This window comes from Moschus berezovskii, chromosome 8 (genome assembly GCF_049115385.1).
Source record: "Moschus berezovskii isolate FMDL1 chromosome 8, NW_MosBer_1.0, whole genome shotgun sequence".
In the NCBI taxonomy this organism is placed as follows: domain Eukaryota; kingdom Metazoa; phylum Chordata; class Mammalia; order Artiodactyla; family Moschidae; genus Moschus; species Moschus berezovskii.
The window spans coordinates 41,073,778-41,089,172 of NC_142467.1; the positions used below are offsets into that span (position 1 = coordinate 41,073,778).

At 41.1% G+C, this 15,395-nt stretch overlaps 1 protein-coding gene across 7 annotated transcripts in view; it reads left to right on the plus strand.

The window, feature by feature from the left end:
* The window catches only part of EBF1 (EBF transcription factor 1), a 419,723-nt gene that overhangs the window by 387,488 nt on the left and 16,840 nt on the right, over positions 1-15,395 (plus strand). For all 7 annotated transcript variants that reach the window (XM_055429599.2, XM_088838533.1, XM_088838534.1 and 4 more), the window contains exon 12: positions 15,135-15,200. In XM_055429599.2, the coding sequence (XP_055285574.1) occupies positions 15,135-15,200 (66 nt within the window). The remainder of the gene's footprint in view (positions 1-15,134; positions 15,201-15,395) is intronic.

Here is a 15,395-nt window from a genome sequence, read left to right on the forward strand (position 1 = left end):
GTCCTAGCCCTGAGTTCCCATTGCAGTTTTACCTCCACTGGGTGCTATTCAACTTAGAAAAACTTACTGAGAGCATTTCACCTGAGGAAGAAGCCCTATGATGTGTCAGTCTGTTCAGATTCTTGTCTTTGCAAGGGGCCTCCACCTTACACCTCCTTCCCTTTCACCCTGACTTATTCTCAGTGAGCAATTAGAGAATCTAAGGGTAGTAGTGACCGATCCTCTGCTTCTGCAGCATAGGTGTGCCATGGAGAGAATTATCTTTAGTTTCCTTTGTCTGGCAGGAACCTAGCTCCCATGCATTTCCTATGGGAAAATAACTGATAATTTTATAGCACAAGGATGTAAATAATGTGTGTCCACCCAGTGGTCAGTACCTAAGGTTTCTGAGTGGTAGAAAGAAGTCATGAGTGCATAGCAGATTCTTCCCTTTGTTTCCTTCTTTGGGGGGTTGCCTTCATCACTTATTTATCACTCAACAAAAAGTAGCTATGATTATTTGCCAGCTGTGAGAATGAGACTCTGACTTTGGAGAGCTCTCCTAACCAATCTCTGCCACTCAGGAAATCCCAATCTGGGTCAGCAGTGGGCTGTATGCTTTATCTTCTGTGCCTCAGTTTCTTCATCTATAAAATGGGGGTAAAATAACCATGCAGACTTTACTTGGATCACATCACGATAAAAAGAAGTAATCCCGTGGGTTACACGGTGTAGTCTCTGGCCCACCACTGCCACTCCATAAATATTTACTGAAAAAACAGGAGACAGACTTGGTTTAATGGTTGAGGTCTCTAGCTCCCAAGCAGTACTTATTCATAAAGAAAGGAGAGAAACAGGAATATATGGTTGAGTTTTGTGTATTTGCTTTTTAAAAACATCTTCATGGTTGCACATCACGTTCAGAAACGTTGAACAAATAGCCCAGGCACGTGTCACTTCATCTCTGGTGGCCCGAGGGTGAAATTTCCAGCCCTGCTTTCCTGGGTTTGGGAAGAGTAATCAAGGACACAATGGGTTTGTGTGTTAAGGAAACACTCCATAGCTTGCATCCAGCCACTGCGCCGTGCGAGGGCTTTGGCCGGAGCCCACCCCAGGAAGTTCTCTCTATGACTCAGATCAGAGTGGTGTCCTCTTGGCTCTGAATGTGAAGGTGGAGTGAGAGTTCAAGAGCAGGGTCAGGAAGTGGCGGATGGAGCCAGCACGAGGTATTCCTGTGGACCTGGGAGATTTATAGTCCCGCTGTCCATTGTTTGAGGGATGAAAACGGGCTCCGCCTTTCTTAGAATCGTGGTCAGTGTTTGTCAAACAGGAGTGTTTCAGTGCGCTGTGGACCACACACCTTAAAAAACAAACTCTGCTTTATTAAACCCATGTGTTTGTGAATAGACAAAGCTAGATTCATACAACCACCCACATATTCTGTCAAATGAAACTGCTCCAAAGACCAAGCAGACAGCTTTCCATAATAATATGCCTTTGTATACTGGCTTGCGCTTTTTCAAAGAACTTGTACATGCTTTGTTTTATGGGAGCCCCTCTTGTGAAAGAAGTTGGGAAAGCAGACCTCATTCCCATTTACCAAATGAGAAAATGGGAGCAAATGGGAATCTTCTGCAGATGATTTTTGTCCCTGAAAGCTACCATCAGGGATAGTTGCCATACACACCGATTTAAAATATGGTTATTATGCAAAGCCCAGGTGTGAGTTGGTTTCCTTTCTCATGTGCAGGTGGAGAAGGGCAAGCTGAGGGTTTCAAGCTGCAGCATTCTCTTCTGTCGTACAGATGTGCCTTCCTCTCTGGATCCTGGCAGCAGGGAGAGGAACTTTTAGCAACTTTGGGCTGAAACTTGACTTTTCTTATCATGTGGAGGTGAGGGGGATGGTGACTATGGTCACTCAGAAGCGCTGAGATGCTGAAATGCAGGAGGCCATCCAGAAGTATTGAGCAAAGGAGCTAGCTGTCTCTGTTTTGAAGGCCAGAGGTGTCTCTGTCTCCTTTCGGTTTGTCAGCTGTCTTCCTGAGTGATCCGTGAGCATTAGTACAGAGGCGTTGTGCTTGGCTGGCATTCGTGTGTTTGCAGTGAGTCCCAGGGAATAGGTGACATGTACGTTGTGCCCTCAATGTGCCTGGCATGGCTTTATCAAGGTTTCTGAAAAGCACAGAGGTCAGGAGGGGAGACTCTGAGGTTAGGTGGACGTGGATTTTGAAAACCACATGTGCTGCCTGTGCACGGACTCAACCTTCCCAGACTCAGGTTCCTCCTTCATAAAGCAGCTGTCCCACAGTGCGGCTGTTGGGTGTTAATGAGATAATTTATGCAACGGAGTCTCTCCGGCGAATAGCGAGACTTCAGTATATGGGGGCTATTATTCCTGGCAAGATGGGTACACCCCACATCACAGGGTCAGAGTTTGCAGAGGGCTGGCGGTGTGCCACTCACAGCAAGCACATGGGAAAACTAGGGTTCGCACGCAGGGCCTCGGGCCTCACTGCATCAAGTTCCCATTTCCCTCCAATTCTGGAAACCCAAGTAATTCTGCCTTGAGGCCACAGGCTTCTCTCTCCGTCCCGCGCCTAACCTCAGCCCCATCCTGCTTAAACATGCACCAGCTTTCTCTCTTTCCCCGCCCAGAGGGGTTGGCATGGGGACCTCCACAGGGCAAATGTGTCTCTTCTCCAAGAGCCAGTCCCTCTTTTAGAGAAAATAAAGCAGTTTGAGAAAAGTAACAAAGGCAGCATTTGTGTATTTTGCTTTATGGAGCTGAAAATATCTGGTAAATTGATCCAGTGGGAGTAATAAATACACATTACTTTATCTTGTTCTTCATGTCCTATACCCTTGAGCCTTGATAGAACAACACCACTTAATAGACTTAAAAAAGAGTAATTACACTCATTGGTTGTGTGATTTTTCAGCCCTCCCAGCCCTGCCTGACCTTCTAATTTAGCTCACCGTGTCTAACTAATGCATTTATATTCATCTTTTATGAAGCATGTATAGTACAGAATTGACTTTAGAGCCTTTCTCAAGCTGTCCCCCCTACTTTCCAATCTGGTGAGCAGTGAGGAGAGTGGGTCTCTCCATACCTCCGCACCTATAGATAACACATGCACACAGTGCACAGCATTTTTTTGTTATCCTTTATGAAACATAATAAAAAGTATTTATTACAATTTTACTTTAAAGCTTTTGTACATTCTAGCATTATTTACAGCTAAACACACAGGCAAAAGATGCGAGTGTTTTTAAAATGATTACCGTTAATGTTTCTGCTTGTCAGAAGTGCTTAAATTTTCCTGCACTTTGTCTAAAAACTTAGTACTGTTGCCTTTTAAGCACAACACATTTAAAAGATCTTGCAAGTCAGATTTGCAAACACTGCTGACAGTTTGTGATGAATGATACTGCAAAATTTGCAAGATGTTTGTCATTTCACGCAGCTGACATATTAAGGAACAGATTAAGAAATGCGAAACCCCTACGGAACACAACCATCCCAAACGCAAACCCAAACAAACCTCAACGAAACCTTGGATGGACCCAGAGAGCACACACACCGGAATCTCTCACCCGGGTTTTCTCTCCGCGCTTCCCACTCAGTGGAACCCAATTGTTCTCACTGCATGTTCTCTCACCATATGGTCTCCTCATTACCATACACTAAGAGTCCATATGGGAAACTTGTGAAATGAACTGTATTCATTTTAACTGCCAGATGAGCAGCCTTTTGCTTTGCAAGCTTAGCTTAAGTCATCTGCTGTCTTTGTGTTGTTATGGCAACAGGGCACCAATAAAAAATTCTAATCTACTGTAAGTGATCACGGTATTTTAAGTGCTTGCCTATAACTGCCCTCAAAGGGGAGGAAGGCGGAGGGGGTTATCTTTGTCCACAGAGCAAGGGTGGTTCTCCATTCCAGCAGGTGTCAGTAAAGGGACTGGTGCGATGGGTTGGCTGTGGAGTAAGTGCGGTAGATACCGGTGGTAAGGAAGGTGGACTGCGGAGGTGTGGATGGTACTGAGGGGGGACTGTGGACCCTTTGCGTGGGTACAGGAAAAACACTGAATGTTAGAAACCATAGTTCTCCCAGAAGAAATAAGACTCTGCTGGCATGGTGCAGCCCGCCAAAACTCAAGGTTCTGAACCACAACATAGGCAGCAGATCCTTGGGGTAGCTTCTTGTTCACTGGTGTGCAAAAAAATAACAATCCCAGCCTCTTCTTCCTGTACACGGGAATTAGTCATTTCTAACACCATGCTAATTAAGAGTACCTTAAAGTAATGGAAGTAGGCAGCAACATCCTTATATATAAATCATTTTCGCCTCCGCAGGCCACATGATATGTTTCATCTCTGTTGCTCTGTCTGTACTGAAAGTGAATGTTTATAGTCTCAGTTCATCAGTTCGCATTAGCCTCATGCTGAATATTTAAACACAGAACAATCTGAACACACCATGGAGGAAGACAGGGACTGCACTTTCATTTGGAGCAGCAAGGGCTCATCTAATAATAATTTAGTAAATCAGCCATTTAGTGGCTCAGTTGTGCACTGCATTGTGCCAAATATTATTCCGTTCCACTGTACACTTGCAGAATGGAAATTCAGGCACGAGTCACAGGCACTGGTTTCGCTCAATGGAGAAAGGAGACCCAAAATCACCCGCCCTAAAGATCGGTCGTGTTTAGTGATTTATCATAAATACAGAGCTGGGGCAAAATAAAACTGGAGTCGGCTGTATACCATGTATTCTAATTATGTTTTTATTGTTTTAGTCTTTATGCAAAGACTCTCCGTAATTCAAAACCTGCAGTTGCATCAGTGAAAATACAAATAAGAAATCTTTGCATAACCACATTGCCTGTAGCAGAAAAGGGGATGACTGAGGGTTTCAGAAGAGGAGAAAGAAAAACCCTATGTCTTTATCTTCCACACTGTGACACCGGCCCTGCTCTCTAATCCTAATCATTCATTTGTGTTGTTTTTAATTTTAAGAAAGTCTATTAACATTATATCTGGGAACCAAAATGACTCAAACCAAAAAAAATACAGTAACAAAAGCAAATCATATGGTATATTCACCTCTTAGGAAAAGCATGCTTGGGTTTGATTCCAAAAACCATTTTGTCTCTGTCTTTCTTGTTAAAAACACAAACTGTGGAATGCAGTTCTTTTTGCCCCTCTCTCCTCTGTCTCTGCCAGAAAACTCACAGGCAAATTCCACTTCCCCATTTTGATAATATGCCCAGTTTAGGGGCTTGGTGTCCCTTCCTACCTTTGCTTCTTTTATTGGGAGAGTTTAACCTAGTTTTGTGTGCCCTTGAAATTGTATACACAAGTGTTTGTGTGAGATGAGTATGCACACACCATTTTTCTGGGGAGGGAGATTGTAGCTTCATTAAAAAGGCTATGACTCCCACAGAAGTTTTAATTCTCACTGTGTTACTTTATTTATGTTATCTTTAACTAACCAACTCTGCAGTAAGTTATTCTGTCACTTTTGAATCATGCCCAATTTAGAGATGAGGACACTGAGGCTCAGGACAGCTCATGCAGCTGTCAATAGAGATTTTCCATTTCCAGATTTCCTCACCATTAGTCTGTGCAGAGTCTTTCACAGGGTTTTGCAGGCACATAACCCACACTGGCACTAAGAATGCACATAATTTGCCCAAATTCTCTGGAAGATAAGGGTGATCACTGCTGTCACTGCCTCCTGCTCCATAAGCCTCACGGGCTGTCTGCTGAGCTCGAAGCTGGTCTGAGTCCACCAATGAGGAAACGGAGGAAACTGAGGGCTGCACTTACAAGGCTGAAAGTGGCCGAGCAGGTTTTGAGCCAACGCTTTTGGATTCCAGAGCCAGAATCTCTGAAGCACTGCCTACTAGAATTAAGAAATGGGAATTGTAAGAAAAAAGGCAGTTTTATAAACCAGATTTTTAGAATTCCGCAAGTACAGCTAGGGGGAGGAGGAAGGTGGTAGGGTCGGAGGGTACCTCACAGATGGCTGAGTCAGGGGAAAGAGGCAGCAGGAATTAAAAATACACATACAGTACCAGGAGATAATTCTCTTTCTCGTTAGCCCCCGAGTCATCGCAGTAGGGACTTGTAATAACAGTTACTCCAATAGCTGTATTCTTGAGCCTCCTTCAAGTCCTTTTTTAGCATGGAGCTCTTGACGGGTGTGTGTGTGTGGGGGGGGGGAACTGTAACCTTCATATGACACCCTGTGTACAGGGGCTTTGAATACAATTACTCATTAGTTCAAGGAGAAGTCATAGGAGGAGGCACAAGGGGCTCATTTCTACCTCCCAACCACCCAACACCCTCCTCTTAAAGACCAAAGAAACAGAGACACTAGGAGGTCTCTGGCCATGCTTACTATTTTCAGCCTTGAGTAACACTTCAATTAAACACTGGAGTAATAAGAACCAACAGAGCCCCAGCAGTCTTGAGGCAGTGAATTTTAATTGCAGTTATATTCAGGACCATCTGTAAAGCTTTGGGAATCATCATTTACAGATACTGTTCGTCTGGAGGTACGTGCAATAACCAGTGATGTTCAACAATTTAAGAAGCCAAAACCAACTCTATTTTTGCCTCCCTTAGATATTCTTAAAGTCCAGCGTAGTTCCAGCCTGCATGTATCACTTACTCAAGTTTAACTACACGTACTTGTCCAAAAATATAAATATACACATACATTTGTATACACACACACCAGACACACATACAGACATACGCCAACATACATAAAATAAATCTCTTTGTTTACTCAGTCGTCCTCTTACTTTCAAACTAGATATTTATTCTCTCTCACCCTGGGTAAAGGGAAAAGCACAGCCAAAAGACAAAGAGAAACACAAGTAGTTAATTTCTGGCTTTTGTGTTTCTAAGAGCCCAGGCCTTGGCAACTTAAAAGAGTTTCAAGGGTAATTTTGACTCTAGGCAGTTTTTGTTTCATGTGCTGACTTTACAACCTAGCCCTGAAAAAGGCACCTCTGTCCAGAGCCTTCTCTTTCAGCGGAGACTTTCATCCTGATCAGAAAGTCGATTTCCAAGGCCACTCAGCAGGACCTAACCCAGAGCGTTGGTCTTAAACCAGTACAATGAATCGGAATAAGAAGAGCCAGCCAGAGGTTACCAAGTTCAGCTCTGTACCTCCAAGCAGGTCATATCCACAAGGGTGCAGACACCATTTTTCACTGTATTTGTGGCGGGAAGCACCCCAGGCTCCCATTCACCAATTACCATGACACCATTTAGAAGAGAATGCCACGAGACCAAAAAGAGCGGGGGAAGCCATTGTCATCACTCTTCTCAGGAATACCTGGTTTCACAATTTATACTTAACTGCTGACACTTGAAAAGTCGAACATTTTGGTAAAATGAATCAAGCTGTAATGTTTCTTTTATGAGATCCCCTTGCAGGAAAGGGAGGTTTGGCACCTCGTGGAGACCAAGCTTAGTTATCCATCATAGTAAAGTCAGCTGTCCTAGCCGGCTTCTCAGAGGTCACGCGATCGAACCAGCAGCTCTTACAACTATATTATTGCTTACGGAACAGTAATTGAGGCACGAGATAAAAATTACCTGGTCTAATAGGCAGCGAACAATTTTCACTCAATAAAATTATAAGCCAAATCATTCATTTCATAACACTCTGGCTAATTTATTTGTTGACCTTTTAATATCCATAGCTCTTCAGTGGTATTAACTGCAACTCAGACAAAATCTCTTGTTCATTTCACTTTCATTGATTTTTTTTTTTTCCATTGAGGCAATAACAGCTGCCTGAAAACAGCCTTTTTCTTTCCACTGTAAAAGTCAATCATGTAAGTTAGTATGTCTTACGTTGATATAGCTGCGTTAGCTTACAACCTACCTTAATTTCATGTGATTCAGAAGTCTTCTATACCGTGCTTCTAACAAATGCAAAGCTTTCTGGTGTACCTTCAGCCACATGGCACAATGATACCTAACATACGTTTGAGAAGTAAGAGGAATATCATCTGATCTGAACACAAAATGGAAGCACCCCTCCCCTTCAAACCTCTGCAGTGTCTTTAGAATATTTTTGAAGCCTCTTGTGCAAATAGCAGTAGACCCTTTCAAAATACTTAAATCCTTTGTTTTGAAAATTTCTGTGGATTTTGATTATGGTTTGAATTTTAATTTTCTTTAAAGGCTATGGGCAATGAGTGTGTGCTGGAATGCTCCATAAGCTTCCAAGTGGGGGCTTCTTATATAATAAAATGCTCTGAAGTCTTAGAATAAAGGGTTGTAAAATATAATTGTTACACATTTGGCATTTTATGCCTCCCTAGAAATAACCACTTGCTACCTACACCTCATCTATGTTCCTCCTTTCCATTTCAATTTAGTCTAAAGTGGTCCTTAGCCATAATGAGAATACCCCTTTCAACAGAAACATGTTTAATTATATCTGTGCTAAATGTAAGCGACACTTCTCAGTCATAGGGCTTCTGAGTAAAGAGTGTTTAAAGTGTGACACTAAAGGCTTCTAATGATCTGCGGTAAGCTCCATTTTGAGAAGTTCATAATACCAGAAAAAATGAAAAATTTAAGGAATGTCTCAGAGGATTGGAAACTAAACAGTGCTCAAGTATTATTTTGGTTTGTTTTATTCTTTCCCTCATTGCCCTCATTATATGATTTTTTTTTTTAGGATGCAGAGTCTCCCATTGTGGAATTTTCCATTTGGCTGAATAAACATAAAGGAAGTTGGGACAGAAAACTACCCTCCACAGAAATACCTTTCAGTGCAACTAGTATTTATCGTGCTGTACATCCAGCTCTGTGGGAAATGGGCTGCCAGAAACTTCCAATCAATTTTTCAGCTTTTAGACTTTCCAATCAGTAGTGTCACCCACACTTTCAGAAGCAAGTGGGGAAAGAGCTGGAACTTAGAGGCTAATAAGCTGAATTACACTGTTCAAAATTTGAACCCAGTGTAAACTCCAGAGTGAGGAGGTGCCTGGAGTCAGTGCTGATTTCATTGATAGGTGCTTATTGACTTCAAATCAGCAGTGATTTTGCCATTCCACTCTATATTGTGCTGATATTTGGACCCACTGTATCTTGAATCCCCTGATAAGAAAAGTAGATTTGTGATAAATGGGTGCCAGGGAAATGTGCAGTAACAAGAAAGTATTGTACTTCTTTCGTAGGAATCACCCAAGTCAACTTGACTTTGATAATTGATGCTTGTCGTTTAGCTTGTTTTCTACATCCCTCAAAACATTATTTTCTACTTGAAGGAGCATAAAGCCAAGCACAGATTGTCTTCTGAAATTACTGAAGCATTCCTGGGCTTTAATTTTATGAGGGAGTTTCCAGAGTCTCAAAATCTGATTCTGATATTTGAAATTAATGTTGTGTTGGTAAATGGGTACCCATCTGGCTTTATGAGTTGGTCTGTATGTGTTCTGAATGGAAGGGAGTTCAGGCCATCTTCCCTGCTCATCTGGGTTTGAATTACTCAAAACGTTGAACTGGATTTATAAATAGGCTCAGTATTGGATGGTTAGACATCCTTCCCACTCTCCCTGGGAGGCTTGGTGGGCATGGTGAATATGGACTTATTATTAAGAGCAACACATTTGGGATCAGATGCCAACGATTCACACGGAGGATGGATAATCCTCAGAGATTTTACTGTCATAAAACAGAAAGAAAGATGAATTAGCCACGTCTGCATATCAGATATGATATGCCTTGTTCCTGAGAGTATGCGAAAACCTGAGTATTTCTAAGAGTCTAGGAGTACAGTTAATAAAAGGCTAATGTACATCAAGACCAGCCTCATGTTGATAGCAGCCTATAACTTGAGATAATGTCTGTACCCGAGATGATTCATTATATTAATCACAAAATTAAAGTGTAAGTACAAGCCAGCAGGAGTGAAGGAGCAAATTCACTTAAAAAATGGTATAAAAACACCCCCAGACTTGACCTTTGGGAATTTATATATTGGATTAAAAGGTCTAGAGCCAAATGGGGCACCAAATTTAAGTCTTCTGCTTTTATAAACTATGCCAAATATATGACTTGGTCATTTCCTCATGTAAATTAAGCACATACTTTTAAAAATCAGTACCTATTTTAGAATAAACTCTTCAATAAGAATTTCTCAAGGGCTGTGGTTTGCTGAACACAGTGCTAGGGGCTTGGAGAAAGAGATTAAGACATAGCCATGACCTCAAAGTACCTACAATCTAGTTGTTGGAGGTTAAAGACTTGCACACTTAAGAGCAGAACAAAATGACCCTCCAGAATCTACTTCTGTGTGGCTCTGGGTAGGGCAGTCTGCACTCTTTTTCAGAGGAATGAGAGAGGTTAGAAGCTGGAGTCTCAGTGAAGGTGAAATTAGTTCTGATAGGATAGTGTAAGTATGAAGAGTTCAGGCTCTGATGTGTAACAGGACTGCGATTGAATCCCTGCCCAGACATTCATTAGCTGTGTGACCTCAGGGCACATCGGTGGACCTCTCTGAGTCTCAATCTTCGTATCTGCCAAATGGTGATACAGAGTCTCGCCTTGAGGACTGAGTGAGTTAAAGTCTCCCTTTCCAAACACAACAGTTCTCTTTTCCATTACTCTACCGCCACCACCAGTGCCACACTGGTTACCAGACTCTACAGGATGGGAAGGCATTGCAGATGGACACAGACTGAAGCCAGTGTTCCAGATTCAGTAAGAGCAAATGAGTGTTGGTTTGGAGATAGGAAGGGGCCCAGCATGTTCCTTCTAGACTGAGGAGGTCTAGCTAGCCCAGACTAGAGAGCAGTTCTTCAGATGTATAGGGAGAGGAGGCTGAATAAAGAGGCGTGGAGATCTTTTGCAACCTCCTAGGAACCCTGTACCTTAATTCTGGGAAGACAGGGTGCCTTGAAAGGTGCTGGAGAGGAATGTTGGTGTGAGACTACTTGGGCAACGAGAAGTTTAAACATTATTTGCTAACTGACGGGGTTGCAAAATGGGAAGTAAAGCCGTGTCTTCTCACTGTATTTGTAGCCCATTTGGCATTTTTATCATTAAGGTTCCAAAACATAGCAAAACTTATGACAATTATACTTGGCTGTTCCTTGAATCTCTCCAGTGTTTCTACCAACTCTAAACAGATTTAGTATAGCTTATCCATTTTTTCTCTCCAGAATCCCATTCACATAACCATCAATCAATGGTCATAGCATGGCAGGTAAAGACCAGTTTTGATTGTGAAAGGAAATAGGTCAGTAAAAAGTAGTTGTTGTTTTTAAAGAGTAAACATTTTCTATGTCTTTAAGAGAGAATAAGTCCAAACTTATGAAAAGAAAAAGTCTGACTCAGGATATAGGTTGGAGAATAAGCATTACCTCTATAAGGAGACTCTGGGACTTTTCAATATTTCGGGTACTAGTATTTGTCTTCTTAATTGCCCAATGGGATATGTATTTTTTTAATCCAAGGATAGGATTAATTATCTTGGAAGAATCTAATCTCTACCCTCATGTTTTAAACTGCAAGCAGGGAGTCATTTTAAACATTAAGAAGAGAAGAGAAAATCTCTCCTGACAAATAAATGCTTTGAAAAATTAGATATTAGTACTAGTCAAATGCTCTTTCTTTTCAGAAATATTAAAATTGCATATTAGAATGGAAGGATCCTTATACGATGTCACAAAAAATAAGACTTTAGGAACAATTTCAGAGACAAAAGATTATATGAAACATCCAGCTCTTCCCCTTATGGGAAATTTCTCTCTCTCTCTTTTTTAACATCCCAGGCTCAATCATTTCCTAATGTGAAATTACAGATTTTTCAAATTACCATATAAAACTGCAAAAAAATTACACTCGTGACCACTGAAGAGATAGCATATACTATCAATTTGATTTTAAAAGGCATACATCTTTTATACTACCTGTCATTTTTATAATGCCTTTTACAAATTTAATCAATACATTTTAACATTCTATATACTTTAAGTGCAATATACAATAAATATTCAAGTTTCATCTTAAACATGCTTTAGCCTTTAAATTGTTAAAACTGCAGTGCCCTTTCAATCTACTTACATAATGTCATAAAATATACATTTCAAGGTAAATGAAGTCAGCTACTTCAATTTAGTCCCTCAAACTGGTAGTAAATGAGAGGTTAACACTATGGTGCCAAACCCATTATTGAGTAAATTTAGCACCTTGGACAGCTCTGTAAAATCTTTATTGCTTTCCTGACCTGCTCGTCATGTTCTGTCTGTGTGTTCAGTGGTTCTCAGCTCTGATTGAAAGGCAATATATTAGATCCCCAACACAAACACGCTTGGGGGCTAGTTCACTGGGAGCCTAATGACATGGAGGTGAGAGCAATTTTCTGGTCACTGAAATCCAAGCACCTTGCAGGTTCGCTGCACTAACTCATAGAGGACCCAGACATTTCCTTTCTCCTTCCCATTTGCAGAAATAACTAATAGAAGCTGAATCACATTGGCCAAGCTGAGCCAAAAAGCCGTCTCCCCCTTAAGCCCCAAAGTTGATACCACGATGAAGGACACTTCAAAATAGGCAAGATACCATTTAAGAGAGTCACTTTCAGGACATGACATTGGGTTCACTGTCCTCAAGACTGCTGATCTGAAGCAATGCTGGGCTGCTGACCCAACTACAGCAATGTGCCTAGTGGAAAGCTTGTCCTGGCTCCATGGATTGAAGGAGGAGGCAACTCTAGGAAGTGAAGTTCACATGTTTCACTTTCAGGGGGTTGAGTGCTGATGAATGCTCTGGGCATTGAGTAAGGAGAAAAACAAGTGAATTATGTCATCAAAACCTGTTATCACTAAAAATATATCTGTGTAAAATATATAGCCTATCCTGATAATTGGAATTTTTCAGGTACAAGAACTTCAAAGATACTGGAGTTTATGGCAAGCCACTCCAGTACTGTTCTGTTGCCTAGAAAATCCCATGGATGGAGGAGCCTGGTAGGCTGCAGTCCGTGGGGTCGCTAAGGGTTGGACATGACTGAGCGACTTCACTTTCACTTTTCACTTTCACACATTGGAGAAGGAAATGGCAACCCACTCCAGTGTTCTTGCCTGGAGAATCCCAGGGATGGGGGAGCCTGGTGGGCTTCTGTCTATGGGGTCACACAGAGTCGCACACGACTGAAGTGACTTAGCAGCAGCAGCAGCCTCCTCCCTGGTCCTGTGAAATTAATTAAAATAAGCACTGCTTTAAATCCTCAATGATACTGTTCCAAGATTGAAGTTCCCAAATGCAGGTTCTAACTGCATACTTCATCCTGCTTTTGACAAACAAGAGTCATGTATTTTTTTCCCTAAAATGAGAAGAAAGAAAAATACCTTCTTTGCCAAGCCCTAACACTGACATAAATATTCATTTGAAGAAATAAATGAATATAGACCCAGAGAAGTCAACTTTTAGTATATAAACTAACTTGATCCTGTTTTGTTTTAATCTTTTCTAAGAGCCAGATAAAGCCGTGAGGTTTTAATGCAAGCAGTACAGACTGAATTTGATCTGGGGATAGGGTTTACTGTACCCATACCATAGTAAATTATTAACTGCTATGGTCAGACAGCACTGCAAACAAAAATGTGGGTAGGTTATCTTGTAGCTTGCATTAGAAAATAAAGAAATTATTTCAGATGGGTTGATTCAAACCCCATTGATTATATAATGTTTTCCACTCCTTATCTGAAAAATAACAGAACTGTTTTGTAAATGGGGTATAGCAGCAGCTTAAGGCACGCATAAATGTTTATTGAGAACTGAAAACCCCACTACCTCATTTTTGAATTTAGGACATTATATATGTCATAAGTAGTTACTGCAATATGACAACTATTTTATCTTATATTATAGAGACTTTAAAATTGAAAAATGCTAATATGTATCTAAAAGCTTGTCATTTCAAGAGTTGTTCAAGAATTTTTGAAGAGGCTATGGTGACAGCAAAATGAATGTAATTATATCCCTATTTTGTGATCAGTGTCTGCAGTATGTGAAAATTGAACAGCACTGCTTCTCCATGAAGAAATCTATTGTGTAAAATGTTTAAAGTTAAACTTCTTTTTGAAACTTTACCCACAGCAAAAAAAAAAAAAAAGTAAACATATCTTCTTGCAAATCACCTCTGATAATCATACCATGCCTTCAAGTTTGGTTCTGTGATAAACCTCCATTTTATATGTATCAAGCTTAGCTTTTCTTTTCACATTGCAGTATAAATGAATCTTCAGAAAATCGGGGCTGAATAAAGGAACAATTTCTTGTGGTTAGAATGAAAAAAATTACCACCACACATTTTTTTGTAGAGTGCCCTATATTATTAGAAACAGGCATGCTAGCTAAATATGGAAGTCCACCTAAATGAAAGGAGACATTTTTTTTCTTCAACTGGAGTGAACAGCAGAGCATAACACCTAGGAGGAGGATGAATGAGCAATTGGGGAAAATGACAAACAATACTGAAATAGCAAAGAATTGCTATAAAAGAAGCAGACTCTGCCAGTCATGAAAATTGGTGCAGAGGGAGCTTCTGGGGGCAGGAGAATTCTTTTGTAAGAACCTCTGACAAAACAGCACATCACCCCCTGATCTCATGACTCTGCCACACAAGGGAGAGATACAAGAGGAGTCTAATGCCACATGCTTCTTACTTGCTGAAGACTGATTGGAAATCTCTTGAAAGTGACCTGTCTGATAAGGTCATGGTTCCTGGAATAAGCAATTAAGTGCAAAATAAACACATCTTAGGGATTCATAACATGCACCAACTGACATCGATCGTAGTAATCTAGTAAATGACCTTGCAATTGTATTCAGCAATAAACATATGAGTGCTTTATCGTGCTTATGGCAGACTATTGAGTGATGTATTTTATCTTGCAGTACCAATGATGCTCACCTTTTGACTTGATTAAGTGTGTATATGAACAGGGATAAATTGGTGATTTAACACCATTCTGGGGTTCCCCAAACCCACTGCCTTTAAAGCAGTGTATTGGCAAAGGATGGTGAGAGAGAACATAGAATGTGATCATGTGAAAAGATAGTGACATCCTGCCTTCACTCAGAGGACTGTGTCTGCTGTTCTCCTTGACAGGAAGTGATACTCAAAAGGGCTGCAGATCTGGTAGAAGCACTCTATGGGATGCCACACAACAACCAGGTGAGCGTGCTGGGTCTCGAACCTTCCACATTCAGCTGAAGCTCCCAGAGTCCTTGTTAGAATGAAAAAGCATGAAAATTATAAAAGCTCTTTGAGAGTTCAGAGTAAAAGTCATTCAGGCCTAACGTGTTGCAAAGCCATTCAGTTCTCCTCTCTTCTTTTGTAAATCGTTTATTGCCTTTTCTAGAGAATAAT